The sequence below is a fragment of the Taudactylus pleione genome, unplaced genomic scaffold, assembly GCF_031769625.1.
Source record: "Taudactylus pleione unplaced genomic scaffold, aTauple2 ptg000184l, whole genome shotgun sequence".
Taxonomy (NCBI): domain Eukaryota; kingdom Metazoa; phylum Chordata; class Amphibia; order Anura; family Myobatrachidae; genus Taudactylus; species Taudactylus pleione.
The window spans coordinates 2,857,568-2,882,013 of NW_028284586.1; the positions used below are offsets into that span (position 1 = coordinate 2,857,568).

Sequence of the window (24,446 nt, forward strand, 5' to 3'; positions counted from 1 at the left end):
TCGGACTGATGGTGGGGCCGGATGTTCTTATCGGACTGATCTTGTATTGCAGCTTCTTATGAATGGAATGGATGTTAACTGATGATAGGCGATGTTTGCCACATTACATAAGTCAGGCTGACGGTGGGGCTGGATGTTCTTAAGCGGGCTGATCTTGTATTGCAGCTTATCAATGGAATGGAATGGAGGGCTGCCCACTCCTGTGTTTGATATTTATTCCTCCAGCATCTGGGGAGGTGGAGGTCCCTTCATTGGTGGCTGCAGGTAAAAGACAGACAAATTTCACAAAAAGAAGTGAGGGAAATCTTCTGGACACATACGATAACTAAGGTCTTTCTGTAACTAGTGCTGCATGAAAAATCTAATTTCTTCAGGGTTCATAGGGCTCCACAGGGGAGGGACAAGGAGGACCGTACACCAACAGCAAAACTTTTTAATCCCAGGATGTTCCAGTCCTTCACCCTATAACCTGCCCATAGCCTGAGGGCACTTCAGTTTCGTTGATGTCCGGTAGGAGCTGGACCATCATTATAACAGAGGGCTGCATTAAGCAGCCCAAGCTTTAATTTTATGATTTCATTTACTTTTTATTTTTTTACCAAATCGGCGAGCAGCACCAGGCTTTCCTCCAGATGTCTGTGCTGCTGCCCTATCACCCCTCCACAGCGCCGTTACACCAAGTCTGTGCTAGGTACTCCCAGTGGGGCTCCGAGGGGGACTAGCCAGCAGGCTCCCTGAAACCCAGTCTGCAGCTGGGAATCCACGGTAAAGGTATGGCGGAACCCCGTTCGTGGGGACCCGCTTTTTAGTGCAGTCTTACCTCCGGTCTCAGGAGACAGACTGAAGGCGCTAATGTGCTCACCCACTACTCCACTAGACTACAGGGGCATAACTATACTGGCATAGAGGCATATTATAAAGCCCAAAGAACCCGGTGGTTAACTTCAGCCAGGGGATAAGGTGCTCTCCCTGCAGCCCCTCCCCAGCTCAGGGCGCCATTCCACTGCCATCTTGGTGTTCCCTGAGCTGCTCCTCTCTCACCCTCTGCTCCCCTCAGAGACGAGCGGCAGCCATTTTAGGCAAGCAGCTCTCCGGAAAACGCTGGGTCCAGTCTCCCTGTATACCTCTTCCATGGGCCAGCAACAGTGGTCTGTGTAGTTGATTTTAATGCCCATTACAGACATGTAATGTTTTTTTCTGCATTTGTATATGACTTGTGCTAGCGCTAATCTTTATTTTCTATACTGTCAGTTTATACCTGTCCCTTTTTTCTCCTATACCCTAACATACTAAGGTAGTGGGGGTTCATTGTACCTCACATCTGCTATATAAGTGTTTTGACAATCACATACTATATAGCATGGTTGCACACTACACTGTGCCATATATAGTGCGGTTGCACATATTACACATACAGCAAGTTGTTCATTGCACTGTATCATACTGTGTATTCTTGTGACTATGTCCGACAGTGGAAAGAATAACAAGTAGCCTGATGCCGCTCCTCCTACTCTGATAGCTTGTAAGTCCTGCTCTGCGGGCTTAGCCACAGAGGACCTCATTCAGGATGGTCTATGTATTAATTGTTACACAGCCCCAGGTCCATGAGCCCCGGTGTCTCTCCAACTCACCCTGGGCTGCCTTTTCACAAATGCTGGCAAAACTTGTGGACCAAGTAGTAGTCCCCGTGGTAGCTCCCCTTATGGAATTGCCACAGCAGGTACCCCCTGCAAATCCTTTGCCCCTCCCATGGATAGATGTACTGTCTACCTCAGTACAGAGTTTGGCTAATACCTCTATGGTTTTTCAGCAAATGCTGCAAAAAGATAAACCTTTACCTACTAAGCCTACTAAACGTACTATGGTATCTTCCCAATCCACACAGTTATCTGATTCTGAACATCATCTGGCGAGGCAGAAGACGCAGAACTCTCTCACTCTGTCTCCGTCTCAGGAGAAGAGGAGCCACCCTCTAATCTAAATATACCTGCTCTTGTGAGAACTGTTAAAACTGTTCTACAAATAGAAGATGATGAACTGCTCCTAAGAAAAAACATGCACTTTTTAAGCGACAAAAGGTTGTTTTACCAGAGTTTCCTCACGCTGACTAGCTATCTGATCAAATGAGTGAAGCTTGGAATATGCCCGGTAAAAGGTTTAAAATTCCAAAATGGTCCAGTTCCTTTTACCCGCTTCCAGCTACTGATTGTGCTAAATGAGATGTTTCCCAACAGTGGAGTCTCATTTAACACGTCTATATACTCTCTTACAGGAGCTATTACTCGTCAAGCTAGGGCTATGGCCTGGGTGGCGAAAACCATTGAGAATTGGGCAGAGGCCCTAGAAGAGACTTTCCCTCTGATGCTTTGAGGGAACAGCTGTCCTTCAGATCTCATTTTAGAGATGCAGCCTTCTACTTAGGTGAAGCAGCTTTGGATATGTCTCTCCTGGCCTCCAGAATATCTGCCACTTCTGTCGCACAGAATATGGCATACATATTTCCAATGGTGTGCTCCAGAAACTATGACCTTCAGGTGTTTAAGGTTTCTAGTAGGGATGTGCAGGCTCGGATAGGTTCGAATTTGCACGCCGAGTTCGGATTTTTCCCTCCAAAAAACGGGACTCAGAAAGACTAAGAAATTACTGTTGGAAATTGTCAGTGTTGGAGGTCAGCCGCTAATGAGGTACAGTCCATCTTCTAGCATTCCCCCAGGCAGCAGAACAAGAAAAGTACTTGAGTTTTATGTTTTTATTCTTTCCTAATTTAATAAACTATTTTCAATTATCTGGATGTCAATATTTTATCCTCTTGTTTAATAAGCCTGGTGAGTCATCTTTGTGTTCTTACAGAAGTTGCATGTGCATTAGGTTTTGTTATTTTACTGCTACATTTAAGCAGATTATTAGGTTTACAATAACTCTTATGAAATGAGGTTGATATTGTATTTTGAGATAAGTCAGGGATGAGACTTCCTAAAGAGTTAGCTCTCCAGGCAAATCTTAAGGAGCATACACACTGGGCGATCAAGGAAAGACAGTACGATTATGACGTTTCTGACATAAAAGTGCACGACTTGTGCACGATTACTGAGCGATTGCACGATTACTATGTCGTAATCGTGCAATCTCTCAGTAAAATCGGCAAGTATGTACGCACCATTAGTGGTGGCAGAAATGGGTATTAAATAGGCAGTGCGAGATACAATTATGAGGGGATTTTGTCATTCTAAAGACACACATCCACTAGACGATTAAATTGAGCGATTGAACGATAACAGTATTGTTAGATAATCGTTTGACAATCTTTGGTGAGTTAGAAAGCTATCATCGTACAAATATGTTGTACAACTTGACAATAACGTCAGGTTCAGCATGTTTGCAGATGATTGATGTGACTTCACTGCTCGTTCAGTGTAGGGACATCACAGACAGACAAATGACTGCACGATTACAATGTCGTAATCGTGCAGTCTTTTGCCTGTCGTCTAGTGCAGGGGCTCTCAAACTCGGTCCTCAGGACCCCACACAGTTCATATTTTCCAGGTCACCCAGCAGGTGCACAGGTGTATTCATTACTCACTGACACTTTTTAGAAGATCCACAGGTGGAGCTAATTATTTGACTTGTGATTATGAGGAGACCTGGAAAACATGCACTGTGTGGGGGGACCTGGGGACCGAGTTTGAGAACCTGTGGTCTAGTGGATGTGTGCCTTTAGATGACCTTATGGTTTTGTTTTGACTAACCCTTACGTGCTGATGTTTGTCTTGTTATAAATAGAACAAACACGAGTGGTGATAAAAGCCCAGTGTCTATTTGAAAATGTACTAAAAACCTATGATAAAAAAAATGCCCAGTGTCTGGTAACACAACATAATGCCAACACCTCTCCCCATGAAAGGATTTATACCAGTGGTTCTCAATCTCATTTTCCAGGTCACCTAGCAGGTGCACAGGTGTATTCGCTACTCACTGACACATTTAAAAAAATTACACAGGTGAAGCTAATTATTTCACTTGTGATTCTAATCACTTCACTTGTGATTCTGTGAGGAGACCTGGAAAACATGCAGTGTTTGTGGTCCTGTGGGCCGAGTTTGAGAACCTGTACTTTAGACTATCCCTCCCATGACTCCAATATTCTAATGAGGGTTGTGATTAGCAGGTGAACATGATGAGATTCCTATACGGTACCTTCCAGTTCTATGCACTTACTCTGCCGGGTATGAATGGAGGCTGTACTCGCAGATCTTCTAACGCCAACCAATCCATACCCGCGAAGAAAGGATGATAACAAATTTCTCCATTTACTCCCAGACGCATCTGAGGATCTGTACACAGGAGCTGAAAAAAGCAAAAAAAATGCATCTGAAATGACAGTTCAGCTATAATTTGATCCCTTATACCTACATATTTGGTAGCTATATAATTCATTCAAACAAGAAAGCATTAATCTTTTACCCTAATCAGAGGATGTGCATCTAATTTACACTAAAACTAGGATAGAACATGTCAGTGGTAAAGTGACTCCTGCAGCACTGATAGATCTGGCTTGGAGTCTTCTTCAGCCACCACTTGTATATGAGTGTTAGATAGGTGAAGAGGGCATGGCCTCTCAAAAGGGGGCGTGGTCTTAAAGCCCCCCCTTTTCTTCACTGCAGGGGGCCCAGAGTGAAAAGACGGTGACTGTTTCAACATAAGTTTTCCCGCCCATGGGACACTGCGGCTCGTGAATTTGGACAGCAGCCGTCCATCTGTTTCAGCGGGGTGCCACCATAAGTGCTGGGCACATTTTAGCATTTCAAAATCGGGCAGGGCGCGTTCTTTGCTAAAACAGCCTAGCGGAAACGCTATAATACAGAGAAGTTCTCCATTTATGGCTGAGAATAGAGAATGGAATGTGTATGAACATAACATACTGATTATAGGGACACATTGTTCATGATATTCTTGTAGGTAATGCTGAGTCCTAAGTATCTACTCACACTGACCTGTTCAAGGATGTCTTCTGCAATAGGACTTAGGTGACAGTCCAGCAACACAGAGAGCTTGCAGAAGAGCCGGGGTTTTCCTGTGGTCAGTTGGAATAGTACCACCCCAAAGGAGAACCAATCTACCCCGGCATCATACTGCTGTCCTGAGAGCATCTGTCAGTGAGAGGAAAACAGGTCACTAGGTTAGACGGTATTATAAATAGGAGAACACAACTGAGCAGTGAGCACTGTACAATAGTCACATAAAGGACACAAAAAGGGACAGTACTTCATACTACATGAAAGTAGAAGATATATTACCTGCTGATATTTTGGTTGCTGCCTATGGGAGGAGGCAGCAAGAAGTGAGGAGGGGTGTGTGGTGCAGCAGTTTCAACATTGTGGCCCCTCCTGCACTATGCAGCGCTGCAATTCCTGGCATTGTACAGTGAGAATGGCACCACAATGATGGGATTCAGTGATAATTACATAATCAAGCCACCCATAGCAGACCATACTGTACCATAAGCACATAGAGAAAGTACCAAATATTACTATCACACCACAGACTGGGACAGACAGTAAGCAGGGGCCAGGGTAGGGCAACTCGCTGAAGCTAGCAGGAGTCCGGGGTGGGAATCCATTTAGACATGGTCAGAGACAATGATGGGGAGGAGACAGTGGAGCAGAGCACTGGTGACATAGGGGTACATTTACTAAATTGAGAGTTATTAGAAGTGGAGATATTGCCCATAGCATCCCGTTGTTTGTGCATGTGCAGTAAAGTGGGAAAATGCCCAGAGTCTATAACTCCGGCGCTGACCGCGCACAGATCAGAGCGCTGCCGGCTGCCGAACAGAGAGGAGGGGGCCCGTGATGGAGACTGCACTCGGGCCCTCTCCTCACTAGAAACGCCCCTGCTTCCAGCTCTATGTCCTTGTCCTGTATTGTCTAGTACTGTAAGTCACTGTTTTCTTTTTCGCTAAGTTTTTCATGTACTGTGTAAGGCGCTGCGGAACCATTGTGGCACCATATAAATAAAAGATAATAATATGGTGGTCACTTGGATGCTCTCTGTATTATATGGCAGTCACTAGGGTGGTAATTCTTCTTGGGATAAGCGCACACCTACTACCATGGCCAGGATACTGGCATTCTTTTAGTACATGTATGCACAGGCAATATATGTATTTTTATTACCTTGTTCTGCTTTACAGCCAGCCAATCATAGGGCCTTATTCAGAGATGTACGTTAACCTAATGGTTAGCGCACATCTAAGATGGTGGGTGTACTGCGCATTTGCAGCCCATCGCCTGTGAGTTCTCAGCCTGATTGACAGGGTGCAGCGTTTGGGAGGCGGAGCGGGGACGTTCCCTGGCAGCGTTCCCGGAAACTGGGGGGTGTCGCCCAGATTCTGAGGCCACGGTCTGTGACAACATTTGCGACTGATGGTCGTGATTGTTCCGATGGTGACCAGGGCTGCGACCTCAGTCCCAGCGCTGGGATCACGCACATGCAGCAATGACGTGTCTGACACCACTTTCTGCATTTGTATTTGAAATGGACGGAATTGCACAGCCGCTTGTGTGCGCTCTGCAATTCCGTCCATCACTGAATCAGGCCCATAAGCCACCAGGAATGGGAAAAAGCCTGTGATTGGCTGGAATGAAGGGAAATCCTTATTAAATGCAATTTAGATCATTAAGCAGTGACTGTGCATAGTATGCAGGTTGCTCATTTCTTATGAGAATCTTTCATCTTTTATTATTACTACGTTAGAGGATGATCACCCAGTGATAAAATAGGATTTAACACATTCCGCATCTGTAAATTGGGTGTTTCTGTGTTTTGAATCATATTACGTAGTGTTCACTCTAGGTCCGGCAGCGGGCAGGGCACCGGACCTAGAGCTAGGACACTTCTGTGCGCGCCCAAATAGTGGGCGTGGCCAAAGAAAAGGGGGCATGTCTTTATGACGCGTCCCCTTTTCGTCACCGTGGGGGCGTGCCCGGCACTTACGGACATGTCGGGTAGCCCCCAACCCGGCATCCATTCACCGGCGGTGACTGCTGTGCCGCCGTTTTGACTACCCGCAGGACGCTGTGAGCCGCGGGTGGAGACAATCCGCAGGCTGGCAGGCGCCCCGCTAAAACAGCCTAGTGGGAACGCTATTACGGCCACACTGGGAATCATCAGATTGGCAAATATGATAATTTCACATGCTGCATGGTAGTGATGTACCATCTGTATAATATTATAGCCTTACCTCTGGGGCAATGTACCCTGCTGTTCCTGCAATGCCCGTGGCTCCATGAAAGGTGGTCACCGCCAGCCCAAAATCTGCTATTTTAACATGGCCGGCGTCATCAATGAGTATGTTCTCTGGTTTTATATCTCTGTAAAAGGGATATTTTGCATTTAGAATGTGGATCATAATCTGTCATTGCAAACAAATACCAAGTACTCAATGAAGAAATACAAAGTATCATAAGTGAGTAAGGCTAATTTGTGACTGTGGAAACATGCGCCACCTAGAGGATAAATGCCTATTACAACTGGCCGGATCAGGGCAGTCCGTGTTATGAGGCCAGTACCAAGGACTGTGATGGGCAATGCATCTGGGCAGAAGGGAGCAATCCCTCTGGCATCAGTGCCACCTACTGCACATCTGTCTTCTGTGCAGGTGCCAGCACCTTATTTCTCTGGGGGGAGGGTCCCATTCAAATATCTTGCACACAGGTTCCCTGATATCTATAACAGCCCTGATGAAATGGGTGTGCGCCTTGTAGTGTGGTTGGGCTGCTGGTATAGTCCTAGAATGCTGAGGAAGCCGCTGACAAGTTGTGGAGGCAGGGAAATGTGTTATTGCCGCTAAATGACACCAAGTGGTACCTATATGTGCCCTGGAAGTTTGCTGCACTTGGAGTCCTGCTCCCCCAGGTATGGCTGCATTCTAGGTCTACACCAGCAGGCAGGAGGTGCTGAATCAGGACACCGCATACAGGACCTCATTCAGAGCCGCACATAAGCAGCCGCTCGTTCGCTCTGAGCGATGTTCGCAAAACTGCGCGTACGTATGGGTCATAATGCGCATGCGCAAAACAGTCATTGCGGTCAGAAATCGTGCGCTCGTAAGACAGCGAGGGGCTGCTAATTTGATTGACAGAATGTACCATTTGTGGGTGGTAACAGGGGAAGGTGTTTGAAAACGGGGGAGTGGAGATCCGAGCGCAGGCGTGCCTAACGGTCAAAAGGGCGTTTAATGGGAGTGCATAATTAGTAAAGGAGCGTCATCGTCCACGTCACTTGGTTGTCTTTCAGCCTGAACTGCTCGCAGTGATAGCGGTAAGTAAATCCTACCACAAGCACTGCGAGCAGTTTAGATACCTTTCGATGTTCCCGATTAATTTAATAAATACCGGAGATGACGTGTGATGTGAACGGCAAAGGGGCGTCTTTACAAAATAGCGAGCGCATTTTTCGGACACTCGCTCAGACATAGAAGCGTCAACACACTGCAAAGAGCGATCGCTCAATTTAAATATCTGGCCCCTTTTTTAGAACGAGCGTCCGCTAATAGCGTCCGGCTGTGAATCAGGCCCACAATCCCTATGAGAATGGCCTGGTAGAGTAACCATTGTATACATTACTAACCAGTTCTTGATGAGTTATACTAATCCAAAGTTTCCTGGCCAGGAAGAAATACAAAATAACTCAGCAAGTAAAGCAACTTACATTAAGGCCCGTATTCAGTTTGAGGCAAAAACCCGTTATCGGCGATAATTTATCGCCGACGACGTAATTTTCACCTGTTTCAATTATCCCGTATTCAATTTCAAAGACTTTTTGTCGGTGCAAACAGTCTTTGAAAAAAAGGAGATAAGTTTTCTCCACTGAATAGGTGGCGAAAAAAAGTGCAGAATCGGGGTTACAGGGTGCAGGCTTGAAAAAAATAGCCTGCACTCCTGGGAATGTCCCCTAAAAGTAATGTGTGTCAAAAAAAGTAAGAACAAAAAAATCAGGACACCCCAAAAAATGAACTTTAATTTTGGGGGTGAAAAAAAAATGGGGGACAAAGTTTTAAACTAGTGAAATTGATTCCAGAGGGGTTTCCATGTATGCGGCACGTGTTTTCAAGAATGCGGGTGGTAGTGGCAGGTGCATTTTTGAAGCATTTATAAAATTAGTTTAGGGAATTAAAAATATGCTTACATCCATTTTCATGTACCCCAAATTTGATGGGCATAGTTATTTTTCCCCAAAAAAATAGCTAAATGCTATTCTTCACCCCTTCTTCTCAGGCGCAATTATGCACCTGCCGCGGCTGTTTTAAAACCCCGACTACCTTCTGCAGGCAAAAACGGGGGTGAGCCCCCATGTATGGACATCTTTAGGTGGGTGCCAGGAACATTTCCCGAAAATTCCCTGGATTTTCTAATACTTACCTTTCCGCCGGGTCCCGTTTTCGCTGGATCCTAATTGAATACGGGCATAAAGCAGGCACACGCCCGATACTTTATCCCTGAAAAACCTGCGATGATGGCGAAAAGTCTGACCTCGGACATTTCGCCATCAAATTGAATATGGGCCTGAGCCTGCTTCACTAATAAACAGCTTGATCGTGATTAGAGGCGTGGGGGGTGATTTATTTGGGCACGAGACTTAGCTAGGTAAAAAACCTTGCCCCCAATTTTGGATGACTGCGGGTATGCGCACTCCCGATACCCACGGTATCCAATTTTAAAAAAGTGGTTGCTGGGTTTTCAGAGCTGAAAACTCTGCAGCACGTAAAAAAAAATTACATAAAAAAATTATTCTGACCTGTCCGGGGGTCTCAGGTGATCTCCACAGCTCTCGGTGGCCTCCTCTCCATCTTGTCACTGGAGAGGGGGCTGCTGGGGCGCAAAGGCTGCTGGAAGATGTAGTTCTCTCAGCGCCAGCTATAGGGGGGAATATACTCACACAGAGGGGCAGTCACACACACCGTGAGTCACACACACACTCACTCATACACACATACACTCACACACACTCACATACTAACCTTGCTGTAGAAGACTCGGCTCTCGACCTTGGATGCAGAAGACTTTGCTTCGGAAGGTGAGTAATTAAGGACTAATTAAGTCAATTGGAAACTTCTAATTGCTTAATAAGTCCTCAGGGGGTTGCTGCCACCAGGATCCAAGTGCAAGTCCCACTGATCTCTCCTAAAATTAACGATTCTAGGAAAAATCAGATTTAAGCTGGCCACACATCTAAAGATTATCTGTCCAACCATCCAAATAGTTGATTGGTTGGAATGCCAGACAACGGATGAAAATGTTCGTCAGACAAGTTTGTTAAATGTTTGATCTAAACAATTTGTTCAAGCAACAGTTTTTGTCCATTTTCCGGCGTTTGGGAGAAAATTGCTGATTGTCATTTGCTTTCATTCCTTGCCAGATTTTCATTCCAACCAATCACCTAGTTGGCTGGTTGGACAGATAATCTTTAGATGTGTGGCCAGCTTTACTCTGGAGGTGCGAGAAAAAAAGACGCTGTAATTTACTGCGTCCCATTTTTAGTCCCCTAATTGAAAAGCAAAACGCAGCGGCTGCGTAACAAACCTTGCACCGCATGTTTTTTCAATTTCCCTCCCGCAATTGGATACCCCCGTTAATGTTGCTTCACTAACAAAATAAACCATTACATGTGCTTGGACGTCCCTAGGGCTGCTAACTATGGGCCTGATTCAGCAAGGATCGCTACTCTGCTATTACGCACGCTATGCATGCGTAATATCAGCTGTGAAATCAATTATTTGTAATCGCATTGCGATCACAGCCTGACATAAGGGCTCCCACTTCCCCTTACTCACATCCATATACTTGGGCAACTTAGCAAAATAATCGGTAACGTCGAGTAACATCGGACCCATACACACAGTTAGGGCAGGTCAGACCTCACTCAGGAATTGCTAACTTCAGCACACGCTATGAGGCCTGAGGCTTCGTATGGCCACGAAGCAGATAATTTATGCACGCCCCTTCAATGGCCGTGCAACGCACTGGCATGCCTGCGTTCGCCCAACCCCCCCCGTCACCACCCACAAACGGCGTTTCCTGCCAATCACTCTGCCATGGGTCTGCGTAGCCTCTGCAAGCGCAGTTACCATCGTAATTGTTAGTTCGCGTACTCGCAATGCATGCGCAATGCAAATGAATCAACCGATTGTGTGCGTATTGGCAACTGCGTTCAGGCCCTATGTGCTGTGTTTTCTTATAAACCAGTTTATATATATTGTGATAATTAAATGAATACCGGCTGGTGTAATTTTTCATATTGTGTGTTTTTTATGTTGAATACGCTTGTGATAATAAATGCTGATTGCTAGCACTTCCTTCATCTTGATTTGTATTCTTAATTAACGCCCCCATAAATCAGCAATCGATTGTGGCAATTCTGCAATTTGCAATCGATTGTGTATAAAAATCTGCAATGTATGAGCTTCACAGATCGCAGATTGCAACCAAAAAGTGATTGGAATTGTTATATCAGATTGTCCAATATGTTGGATTTCACAGATGGATTGGGGCTGCAGATTGCTAGTGTATGGACATGATCAGCAGATTTGCAGACCGTTACTAGTAAAATGATGGGCCTTTCAAGATTGGCAGATCTGTGTTTGCTGCAATCGATCTGCAAATCACTGAAAAAGATCTGTAATGTGTGGGCGCAGATTGCTAGATTGAGAAATCCTAATATCGGGCAATAAATCTTCAAATTGTTCAATTGTGGTTTTCAGATTGCTGATGTATGGGGACCTTTACTTGTATGGGTTGGGTTAAGGGCCCCACACATTAGAGACGGATTGCCGCGATCCTGCGATGCTGGAACCCGGTATCGCAGGATTGCAGAAATCCAACATGTTGGATTTTCCTGATTTGACGATCGCGATCAAAAAATGATTGTGATTGTCTAATCGGGGATATTTAACATGTAATATTTCAGCGATCCGGTGACGGAACGCTGAACAGCGATGGTGGCCGGCCGGCATTTCCACCCGGAAACTCTGCATTTCGCATCGCCGGATCGCGACAATCAGTCGCTGATGTATGGGCACTTTAATCCCTATGTTGGAAAGCAGCAGGCATTCAGTAAATTGTACTAATTAAAATTGGTGCCAAGTGCTATACTTTTTGTATGCAGTACAAGTCTGCATTTTCTCTGGCTCATATAGAATATCATTATACTGATCATGGATCATATTACTCCTTTCGGTAGTTAATACTGAGTATTGCCTTCCCTGCATTTTTGTACATTGTACTTGTGTAGTTATTCAGTATAAGACAACACGCTAATGGGAGCCAAACATTATCAGCCCCACATATACACCAATAGCATACAGTACTTCCCATGTGCCCAATGTCAGTGGGATAGTTGGGAGGTATTATATTCCCTTCTGCTGTGCTCTACCAAAGGTGCATGCAGCAGTGACAGGGTGGTAGGTCTACTGGAGGGAGACATAAGGGTAAGCCTACTGCTCCACACCATGGGAGTGTGGCCATGCCCTTCTGATACCCAGCCACACCACTCCATTACATGGTCACACCGCTGTCCCAATCTTTACACCTTCAGCGTTGGAATGAAGGGCCGTAAGGAGGCGGTTTGAATGGTTCCCTGGGGACAGATCTGTCCATGTTCCTCCCCCAAGGCAACACCACTGCAACCTGTGCCTTATTCTGTCTCTTGGCTCCCATACTGTATGGGAAGAGTTGTCATGATGTCTCCCACAGTGCAGTGGAATCTGTAGTATTGCCGTGATGATGTTCCCAGCCACCCACCCCCTGATGTACATATTTCTAACTGTATGTGCGCCACTCAGGGGGTGGGTGTGGCACGTGCACTGGCACCCTGTTATTGGGCAGTTGGGAGGTATGACAATAGCACAGATGTCTATTACCTACATATCTGTACTGATCTATATATTAGATTTCAAGGAACCCAATTGGCAAAATAATCATGGTTCTAGTAAGTAGCACTTAGGGCCGAATTCAATTAGCCCCGAAAAGCCAAGGTTGGCAAAAAGTGTTGATTTCACCTTTTTGGACGCGATATTTTCGCCATGCCCGTCCCCTTTTTTCTCCCTATTCAATTCCAAAACAGGCAAAAACGTGGATAGGCAAATGTACTTAATAATGACACTAGCGAAAAGGACAGCATATTTTGGAGAAATCAGTCTGTACCCCAAAAAAAGCCTCACTGACCCTGGAAATCAATACAGAAGAGTATTAATAGCCCTAATAAGTATTTAGTGATCTAAAATTTAGTCAAATGACTGTTATATGTATGTTTGCATAAGTGTGAACAAATTATATAATGCAATGTTTTTTTGAGCAAAATAAGTACCGCAGTTACATTTGGGGTACATGTAAATGGGTACTAGTATGTTTTGGTGTCTCTAAAGTGAAGATTTAAAAACTCTCCAAAATACACCTCCTACAGCTTCCTGCAACCTTATACACCTGTCTCTACCTTATAGCCCCCAAATACTAGGCCCACTACTTTTTACCCATTTTCCAACACTTTTTACATTTTCACCCCAAAAATGAAGTTTTTGGGGGGGTGAATTAAGATAATGTAACATTTTTTTTTGCATAATTAGTCATTAGGGGGTTTCCAAAGGGTTCTGAACCAAGTCCCCACATTTGTACCCCAAAATATGGATTTTGCGCTTCTTTATACCTGTCCTTTGCTGGAGAAACTTTTTTGCCTGTTTTTGCCTATGAAGTTTTTGTCTATGTGACAACTCCCGGGAACTGAGGCCCTGATTCAGAGCCGGATGCTCTGATAGAGCGCTCGCTCTGAATCAGGGCGTTTTTTTTTTTTTTTTATGGAGGGGCCTCCTGGCTGCTCGCATTGCTGAGGGTTGCCACCCACAGCTAATGAGAGTGGCCAGGATGACCATCGTGCTTGCGACGAGACCCTTGTGGTAGGGTCTCGTGGCCACAAGCCCCAGAGAGCTTTCAGATCAAACAGAGCCGAAAGCTCTCCAACTGACATCACTTGTGATGTCAGTGGGGCCGCTGCCAAACGGTAGGCATTCTCATGGGAATGCCTCCATCTGGGCAGGCACTCCCCCCCCGGCCCGCCCACCAAAGGGGGCGTGCTGTCACTCAACATCAACAGCAGGGCCCCTTTGGTGCGAGACCCGGAGCGACGGATTGCACGTCACTATCCGGGTCTCGCGCATGCACACGATGGAGCCGGCTCCGTCATGAGCATGCGCTCTGAGCCACCATCGACCCGGTTGCGAGCACTCAGCGCTCACGACCGGGTCTAAATCAGGCCCTGACTACGGAGATACTTTGAAAACAGGAGAAAAGCTCAAATCGGTGAAAACTTTTCGCCGATCGCTGCTTTTCACCTCTAATTGAATTTGGCCCTTAATGCGCTAATTATTGTTTTGTTTTATAAGGATGTAATTACTTTCATTCATTTACCAATGTGAGAACAGTTACTTCTGGGTATCATGGCATGAACATGGGAATCCCAAAGTGAGATCTTCTATACACAATGACATGAGGAGAGAAAGGCAGTTACCGATGTATGAAGCCCATCATGTGGAAGTACTGGAGACCGGAGACAATCTCTGCAGCGTAGAATCTGTAACAATAGAAATGTAACATTATTGTAATGTCCCAGATCCTGTTCTCCATGAGGATTCCTTACATACAGAATTAGTGTGTACATGGAATATATAATAAGTGTGAGGACTGTATAGATTTGCTATCTGTCTGGTCTTCCTCTGACATCTCTTCTCTATATCACACATATGGGGGGTACACACGGTCAGATTTTCTGGAAGATATGAACAATAACGATTGCAAAAATCATTATATCATTCATATCGTTGACATGTTTGACATGCATCGATGAACGATGCGCGTGTCCGCATGTCAGATAACGATATCTGAAATCAACTGTGATTGCAGTCAGATTTGGACGATTTCATTCATTTAAATACTGTCAGAAATCGTTAATCGTTCATGAAATTGTTGATAAAATCGTTCAAATCGCATATAGTTGATCTAGCAAGTCTGACCGTGTGTATGCACCAATACTTAGTGTAGTGGATTTCCCATTAGGCACGTGCATAGGGGCGCCACCTGCTGGGGGTGGCACAGCAAGCCATTCCCTTCACTCAACCCCGCATCAGAGCAGCTGCTGATCCTTTTTTTTATGTAGCAGTACCAACAGGAGATGGGGGAGGGGGGTCGTGGGTGGCAAATGGGATCAGTGCAGTACAGGTTGTGCCATATTTATGGGACCATAAGTCACAGATGTAAGACCCTTATAAAGGAGGTGGTGTGAATGTACCAGACAGCCACTGCATAGTTACTATAGCACCAATCTGCTTACTTCCTCCCCCATGGCCAGGCTCTCCTCCTATCTGGTCCCGCAGTGTGGGTCTGATTCAGAGCCGGACGCTATTTGCGGTCGTTCGTTCAGAAAAAAGGGGTGACTATTCAAATGAACCGTTCGCTGTTTGCGGTCTGTTCATGCCTCTATGTCTGAACGAGCGAACAAAACTTGCGGTCGTAATTTTTTAAAATACGCCCCCTGGCCGCTCGCATCATACGTCATGTCCGCTATTAGATTAATCGAGTACATCGAACAGCATATGAACTGCTAGCTCTTCTTGTGGTTGGTTTTTCCTACCGCTATCTTGCGAGCAGTTCTGACTATAAAACAACCAAGTGACGTGGTCAATGACGCTGCTGTATTAATTATGCACACCCATAAAACGCTCGTTTTGGCCTTTAAGTACGCTTGCGTTCTGAATTCCACTCCCCATTTTCAAGCACCTTCCCCTGTTACCACCCACATACGCCTCCTCCTGTCACTCAAAATAGCAGGCATTCGCTATTTAGCGAACAAACGATTTTTGGCCGCACTGACTGGTTCGCGCATGCGTATTACAATCCGTATGCATGCGCAGATGAGCGAACATCGCTCATAACAAGCGGCCGCTTACGAGCGGCTCTGAATGAGGGCCTGTGTACATAAAGAGGTGCAGTAGCTATTACACGGTCTCTGATATATATTGGGCGGTGACTAGGAGGTGGCTAATCAGATGTAGGAGATGTAACTATCTGATGGGAGTGTCACATAACTGGTCATACACTGGTCAGTCCAGGAATGAAGATGTTTGTCCATGCAAGATGACGTTTTGCCTCTTTCTGAGTTCCGTTTTTTTTGAGGGAATAATCCGAACTCGGCGTGCAATCTCGAACCTATCCGAGCCTGCACATCCCTAGTATAAAGTGGCAGACACAACTACGGCAGAAGATAGTAATGCGGTCTCAGAAGAGTGCGACTGACTCAGCCCCATACTGTGTATATGGGGGATAGAGAGACACAATGTGGGATGGGGAGAGTGTAAGGGAGCTATAGAGAAGGGAAATAAGGACAGTGTATGCAGGAGAGAGTGAGAGATTACATGATGAGTGACCAACAAGTGGGGAGGGGATAACATATATTGCTTATGTGTGTGTGTACATGTGTGTGTGTGTACAAGTGTGTATGTGTGTGTACATGTGTGGCTTTGAAGGTACACGTGTGGATGTGTATATGTGTGGCTGTGTGTGTACATGTGTGGCTGTGTGTGTACATGTGTGGCTGTGTGTGTGTGTACATGTGTGGCTGTGTGTCTGTACATGTCTGTGTGTACTTGTGTGGCTGTATGTGTGTGTGTGTGTACATGTGTGGCTGTGTGTGTGTACATATGTGGCTTTGTGTGTGTACATGTGTGGCTGTGTGTGTGTACATATGTGGCTGTGTGTGTGTACATGTGTGGCTGTGTGTGTGTACATGTGTGTGTGTGTACATGTGTGGCTGTGTGTGGTTTCTGGCCTGACTATATCTTCTTTTCTATCTGTAATGTGGTTGTGCCTTATGGAACACACAATGTGGTGATCAGTGGTGGCCAGTGCTGGTATAGTCAGTAGGGTAAATGTAATGAGGGCAGTGTATGATAACTGTTCTGCCACTGCATGTATTACATAATGTATCTCATTCCCCACACTGTAAGCTCCTATGTCTCACATTGTCCCTCGCACATAATTACACAGAGGCTCACGTCAGCTCATTGTTGGATCTTACCTTGCAGCGTCCACCTCAAGATGGCCTCTTTTCTGCAGGAGCTGTAGTAGGTCTCCTCCGCTGGCATAGTCCATGATGATACCTAAATGCTCCTATCCCAGGACACAGACAGAACAGTCACATATGTGCTATTTACTCTAGCACAGTCATTTATTCTCCAGTTACCTGGTCTGGGTGCCCAGAGCCTACAGCAGGTACCATACTCTCCACCATATTACACAGTGACAATTACTGTATGATATGTCATTTTGAGGCATATTGTAATGATATGTCGTGCAGATCGCACAGTGGGCCTGATTCAGAGCCGGACGCTCTGAACGAGCGCCCGCTCTGAATCAGGGCGTTTTTTATTTTTTTTTGGTGTGTCCTCCTGGACGCTCGCATAGCTGTTGGTTACCACCCACAGCTTATACGAGCATCTATGATGATGGTCGCAATGGTCAAGACCATCGCGACCATCGGGCTTGCGACGAGACCCTGTGGTAGGGTCTTGGTGACCGCAAGCCCTGGAGTGATTTTGGCTCTATCAGAGCCAAAATCACTCCCACTGACATCCCTAGTGATGTCAGTGGGGCCGGACCCAGACGGTAGGCGTTCCCATGGGAACGCCTCTGTCTGGGCAGCCATGCCCCAGCACGCCCACCAAAGGGGGCGTGCTGTCGCTCACCATCGACAGCACGCCCCCTTTTGTGCGAGACTCCGAGCGACAGCCTCCGTCGTGCGCATGCACAATTGGGTACCATCGCCCTGCTTGCGAGCGTCCTGCACTCGCGAGCGGGTCTGAATGAGACCCAGTGTGTACGCTGTTGGCCATGCTGTATGGTCAGTAAGAAGACATCATGAACAATGTGGTGCACATCGTGTAGTGTGTACGACCAACCGGGCAACCAGGCGATATGTCGTTCCGATTTGGCTTCTGAAGACGCCTGGTTGTTCTAGTGTGTACAGGAGCAACGATAAATCATATACAAACCTCACATTAATTTGTTCCATCGCTTGAAGGATTACACAGTTTGTACTTTGTACACTCAGTATTGTTTGTTCTGGGATGAAGGGACATTGGGACGTTAAAGATATTTTCAACGATGTTAAGGAAAATCGTGCAGTGTGTACACCCATCCAAAAGACCATAAGATATATTGGTCCAATCTTTCCTCTGTCGACATCACCTGAACTACCAGGTATCTATACAATGATCGCATAGTGTGTGCAGGAGAAAAGACTAATTGGATACAATCCTCTGACATGATATATTGTGCTGTCGTTTGGAAGATTGCATCGTGTGTACGGTATTTATTGCTTGTTCGGGGATGAAGGGAAAGTGGAGTGACCATCGCGTTATTAGCACGTTGTTCTGATGTGTATTGTGGTAATACCTCGGTCTGGAATGTCAGGAGGCTGTGCATGAGGAAGGGGCTTCCTGATGTAGCTTGCAGAGCTCTCCTCTCCATCTCTGCGCTGCCCACTTCTCTCCCTGACATCCCGATCTTCTCCAGGAGCTTCATGGCGACGTTCTTCTGTGTCACCCTGTCGTATGCCAGCAGGACCTGAATGTGTCAGAGATATAGATATATTACAGGGTGGGGAGCACAAATGGCCGTTCCTGTGTATAATGAAATATTATGAATATAATTAATGAGGACTATTTGCACTGTGAATACTTTCCATATATTAGACACTAAAATGAGCTCCTAAATGTGATGCAGGTGGTGACATCAGCTGCTTACATAGGCTGCCTTCAGTCCCGCCCACATTCATAATGTTACCTATGAGGAAGACGCCCAACCAAGAGGGACTCTCAACCTAGATCTCTGTTTCCATCTGTTGAACAGTGACTCTAATGCCTGTAGTGCGAATAACTATCCCAGTCTGCAGGATATCCCGGACCACATAGTTCTTTCTGAGTAATATAATAGTTGGCAGTGGCAGGAGGAATATTGTTGTGAGAAACAGCTGCACTATCTATTCAACAGCATAATTATTGCTGGGAGAGAAGCCTCCCGCACATCTGTATTACTTAGGTGACGCACTTAAGCTAATTGCGGCGGTCGAAATCCCAACGCCGGCATCCCGACAGGGTTAGGATACCGACACCTATTGTTAGGTATCCTAACCCTTCCCCCCTAGTGTCTAAACCTATTCCCCCCTCCTGCCGCACCCTAAACCTATCCCTCCCCCCATAGTGCCTAACCCTCCCCCATAGTGCCTAACCCTCCCCCCATAGTGCCTAACCCTCTCCCCCATAGTGCCTAACCTTCCCCCCATATTGCCTAACCCTTCCCCCAACCCCGCTACTTACCTTCCAAATACAAGTCTGAAATACCTCTGCTTTCCTTCTACTTTGCTGTGTTTTATCAAATCTGTACTGTAGGTACAGAGCTGTCTTATAGTCACCTATAGGGAGCTGTCCTTTATGGTGCAGCGTATAGTGCAGATATTACTGCTGTACTGTAGGTACAGAGCTGTCTTATAGTGACCTATAGGGAGCTGTCCTTTATGGTGCAGTGTATATAGTGCAGATATTACTGCTGTACTGTGGGAGTGAGCAGCCAGGTTGGATGTGTGGGGTGTGGTGCAGCGTTTGCATCATCGTGGCCCGGCCCCTGCTATACAGAACCACAATTCCTCTCCCTGTAAAGCTGGGGGCGGGTGTTAGTGTAATTCATCATGAAACGTGTCATCAAGATGCCCAGGTCACTTGGGAAGTGGGCAGGACAGATAGCGATGATTCGTGTTTGGGAGACTCACCTACCCTACCCAGAGTCTGGGAGAGCCACCGAGATTCAAGAGTCTCCCAGGCATCCCAGGAGAGCAGGTAAGTATGGTACAGCTAGATCTACCTAGTAATGTATTGGTTTAATAATCACATATATGCAGAAGGTTTAGATGGTTTCTGATTGGAAGAAAATGACTGTTACAGTTTTCCCATTTTATTATATACTGAATAATGTATCTATTTGCATCTGCATTAAGATACTACATATACTATAGTAACGTCATGAAACTTACTACTCCGAAGCTGCCCCGGCCGATCTCACGTCTGATCTTAAATCTCTTGTTGGAATAAGAGGCGTCACCGGGACAGGCTGGTGAGATGCTGCTTGGTCCTTGGGGAATAAAATAAGAGACAGATAATTAATTTATTGTTTAACAAAACTATAATAAGGACACAGTAAGGTGATGGTGATGATTACTGCCCTGGGATCATTGGGAACACTAAATAAAATGCATTATAGGGCTCTTTTACAACTAAAAATCAATCAACATCGATGTTGTGTTAATGGGGCTAGTAAACGTGTGATTTAGCCCCTGAAACACAACATCAGTGTTGATTGAATTTTAATCGATTAAAATGGACCTTTAGTAACATTACCCGGTATAGTTACTTGGAAGCACCAGAGGGTAAGTTTACTAAAATGACTAAGGGTAGATTTGGGCTGACAGTGTAACATAGCATTTTGCATGCAGGTACACCCCCAGTCACACAGAACATAGGGATGCCGCATATCATTGTAAACAGTAAAAGCTGCTTGTGTGTCCCGTATGCATAGCTGTGCGGATAAGATGCATTTGAAGGTAAAAAGTCACACGAAAAAAGAAAACAGCTACCGAGTCTCACTGCTGTCACACTTTATGTAATGTGACTTGTAGCACACAGAGGATAGACGTATGTACACACATCTGTATGTATTCTATTATAACCTCCCAGTTCCTAAGTGTGTACATGTAGATGGGTCTCATATCAGTTCATCACCTATCAATTCATATAAAGCCACAGCAGCCGCTTCAGACCTAACTATGCTGACAGTGATGTAACACAGAGACACAATAATGTCACCACTTATTGCCATATTATGGAATATAGCTCATTATACCGTCCAGGTGATTACTAAGTGTGGCTATAAAGGCCCTAGTAAGCCCCGGTGGGCCCCAGTGCACAAGAGCTTGAGACACAAGATGACTGAACGGACCCCCCTGTTACGCTGGCCACAAGCATTTTGGATATGGGAGACACAACCTGTACAGTATCTCATATCTTCCTGTATCTTTCTGGTCATAGGCCCTCATTCAGAGCCGTACGCTCTGAGCAGAGCGCACGCTCTGAATGAGGGCCGCCCTCCATAAAAATGGAGCGTCCTCCTGGACGCTCGTATAGCTGTGGGTCACCACCCACAGCCTATACGAGCGTGCAGTTTGATGGCCGCGATGGTCGTGACCATCGCGACCATCGAAACTGCGAGCCGGAGCCTGCGGTTGAGGTTTTCAACCGCAAGCTCCGGAGTGATTTTGGCTCTATCAGATGTCTAGTGATGTCAGTGGGCCGGCTTCTGACGGGAGGCGTTCCCGTGGGAATGCCCCCGTCAGGGAGGCACGCCCCCGGCACGCCCACCAAAGGGGGCGTACTGTCAATCAACATCGACAGCACACCCCCTTTGATCAGACACAACGAGCGAAGGACTTTCCTTCGCTCGTCGCGTCTGGCGCATGCGCACGACGGAGCTCCCTCCGTCGTGCGCATGCTCAGTGCAGAACATCGACCCACTTGCGAGCGGACAGCCGCTCGCGAGTGGGTCTGAATCAGGGCCATTGTCTTTTATTTATTTTCTTGCCTTACCTACTATTCTGTCTGTGGCATTTTCTCTTTCTTTCCATTGTATATGCCAGCCTATCTACCATCCCCTTTCTGTGTCAGCCTCTCTACCCATCCTGTATGTGCCAGCCTCTCTACCCATTGCCTATTTGTGCCAGCCTCTCTACCCATCCTGCTTGTGCCAGCCTCTCTACCCATTGTCCATCTGTACCAGCCTCTCTACCTATTCCCAGTCTCTGCCAGACTCTCTGCCCATGCTCAGTCTGCTAGTCTCTCTGCCAATGCTGAGTGTGCCAGCCTCTGCCCATTCCATGTCATTTTGGAAATGGGAGATGTCTTTATAGGTCCTGATTTTGAGGAGTTAATTGATATATGAGCACTGGTAATTGATCAAGTGATTAGTTGCTCTGAGTCAGCAGTTCCATTGTGTCAATTAGCGTATTAGACATTCCACCATGTAGCATACAGATGTGCTCTCATACACTATTGCTGCAGATGTGCCAAATTGCCCTTTTCTGCGGGACAGGTCTCGTCTTACTTGGCTTGCGCTGTGCGTCTCTTCCATAGGTTTTTTACCTGAAAATGCATTATAGTCGCAAAGATGTGAGAAACCGCTTCACGATACTGCACAGACTAATTTGATATGCGACGCTTGTATATCTGTGTGTGTCTGTGTCTGTATATAAGTGCTACAGTGCACCGTCCGTGGCTTTCTTCCATGCCAGGGCCTGTTGTGGTTCGTATACAGATTCAGTCGCACACAGATATAAGTGTCACATATAAAATAAATCAGTGCAGTCTCCTGGAACGTTTTGTCATTTTTCGAGCGAAAACTTTTTAAAGAAAATCCTTGGCGCACACGGAGTTGCACGGGACCTGGCGTCTCACACCACATGGCATATTGAGGTTAGGTGTATGATGACACATCTGTATGTTAATACTTAAGGTGCATACGCACGTAACGATTTTGTAACCAACGATCTGCTGTCAGATTTTCCCTTGAAAAAGTGAACGATTTTTTGAAGTGTAATGAACGATTTTTTGAACGATGAATGAATAATGTTCCTTCCCTTAATGAAAATCGTCATGTTGGACAGTCTGAAATGGACGATGAACGATAGTGCACATTTGTGATTATCGGTCATCGTTATAACTCATAAACTGAATGATTTTTTTTAACGATAACGACGTCGTTATCGACAAATCGGTCAAAAAATCGCTACGTGTGTAAGCACCTTTAGTCCGTTGTGGCATTGTGTGTTATACAATTTAATTATGAAGGAAAAGGAAATGTGACACTTGGGATATAGGAGCTCATTCAGACCCGCTCGCAAGTTGCAGTCGCTCACTTGCAAAAAGGGTCCGGATATTTAAATGAAGTGCTCGCACTGCGTCGCGTAAGGACGCCCACTATGTTTTAGCGAGCTATGGCAAATTGCGCTCGCAAGTGTCTAATGACGCCCCCTTGCCACTTGCAACACACGCCATCTCCGGGAAATTAAGGATTAATCGGGACCATCGTGAGCCATCGGAGCTGCTCGCAGCCCTTGGGGTTGCCTTAACCTGCCGCAAGCACAGCGATCAGTGCTGGCTGAAATACATGCAGGTGACGTGTACAATGACGCTACTTTGCTAATTATGCATGCCCTTTAAACGGCGTTTTGGTGGACTGACACGCCTGCGTTCGCACATCCACTCCCCCGTTCACAAGCACCTTCCCCTGTTACCTCCCACAAACGGCACTATCTGTCACTCAAAGCAGCGACCTGATAGTGGCTTACGAGCAACCAAAATCAGATTGCAACGATCGGCTTGCGCACGCACACTGCGAATTATATGCATGCGCAGATGGGCAAAAATCGCTCAGAGCGAGCGATCGCGCCTTAGCGAGCAGGTCTGAATCAGGTCCATAGTCAGCATCCCGTCTGACGGGATACCCGCGGTCTAAATACCGGCGCCGGAGTACCAACAGCAGTCAGGGTTCCGAATCCAGAATACCGACCATCGGCATCCCGAAGGTAAGTATGGGGGGTTCGGGGGAGGGTTAGGGTTAGGCACTAGGGGGAGGGTTAGTTTTAAGGTGCAGGGAGGAGGGGTTAGGTTCAGGTACTAAGGGGTAGGTTAAGGATTAGGCACCACAAACAGAGGGTTAGGGTAGGGAGAGGAGGAGGGTTAAGCATACCAACCAACAGGTGTCATATGTTAACCCTGGATTCCGGTGTTGGGATTCTGACCATCGGGATCCCGACTGCTGGCAATCCATACCCAACCCGTGACACTTTAATTGTTCTGATGAATGGTTGGTTGGTATACGGCCACTGGTGATTACCGTAAGGTGGGTCTGATTCCAGGAATGGATGATGATGATGTTGTGTAATCTAATCATAGGTCATCTCTTCATACCAGCAGTAATTACATGTAACAGTGCTTATGTAAGGTGTAAGGTGACTCCCTTAGAACCAATTGCCAATTTGCATATTTATTTTGGCCTGGCATATTTTTACATTGTATTTCCAGAGAACACATGTGCCAAGCTACAATATGGCATAATGCCCATTCCTGCATTCACTTTCAGTAAGGGGGAAATCCTATATTTTTAGAATGCCGAAAATTTAGTACAGGACAGACCACTTATCTTCAGGCTAATAATGATATGCATGGGCAGTGTAATCACTTGTCTAGCGTGGTCCCATGAGACGTGACCACACCAGTTGGGACTTTCTTTGACACAGTCGCA

At 46.1% G+C, this 24,446-nt stretch overlaps 1 protein-coding gene across 1 annotated transcript in view; it reads right to left on the reverse strand.

Moving 5' to 3' along the window:
- Positions 1–213: 213 nt before the first annotated feature.
- The window catches only part of LOC148519699 (protein kinase C delta type-like), a 29,231-nt gene continuing 4,998 nt past the window's right edge, over positions 214–24,446 (reverse strand). Inside the window, exons 2-9 of the mRNA XM_088476194.1 lie at positions 20,128–20,225; positions 18,495–18,665; positions 17,119–17,210; positions 14,557–14,619; positions 7,241–7,370; positions 4,992–5,147; positions 4,216–4,344; positions 214–258 (exon numbers count right to left, since the gene is read on the reverse strand). Coding sequence (XP_088332320.1) covers positions 214–258; positions 4,216–4,344; positions 4,992–5,147; positions 7,241–7,370; positions 14,557–14,619; positions 17,119–17,210; positions 18,495–18,665; positions 20,128–20,225 — 884 coding nt within the window. The remainder of the gene's footprint in view (positions 259–4,215; positions 4,345–4,991; positions 5,148–7,240; positions 7,371–14,556; positions 14,620–17,118; positions 17,211–18,494; positions 18,666–20,127; positions 20,226–24,446) is intronic.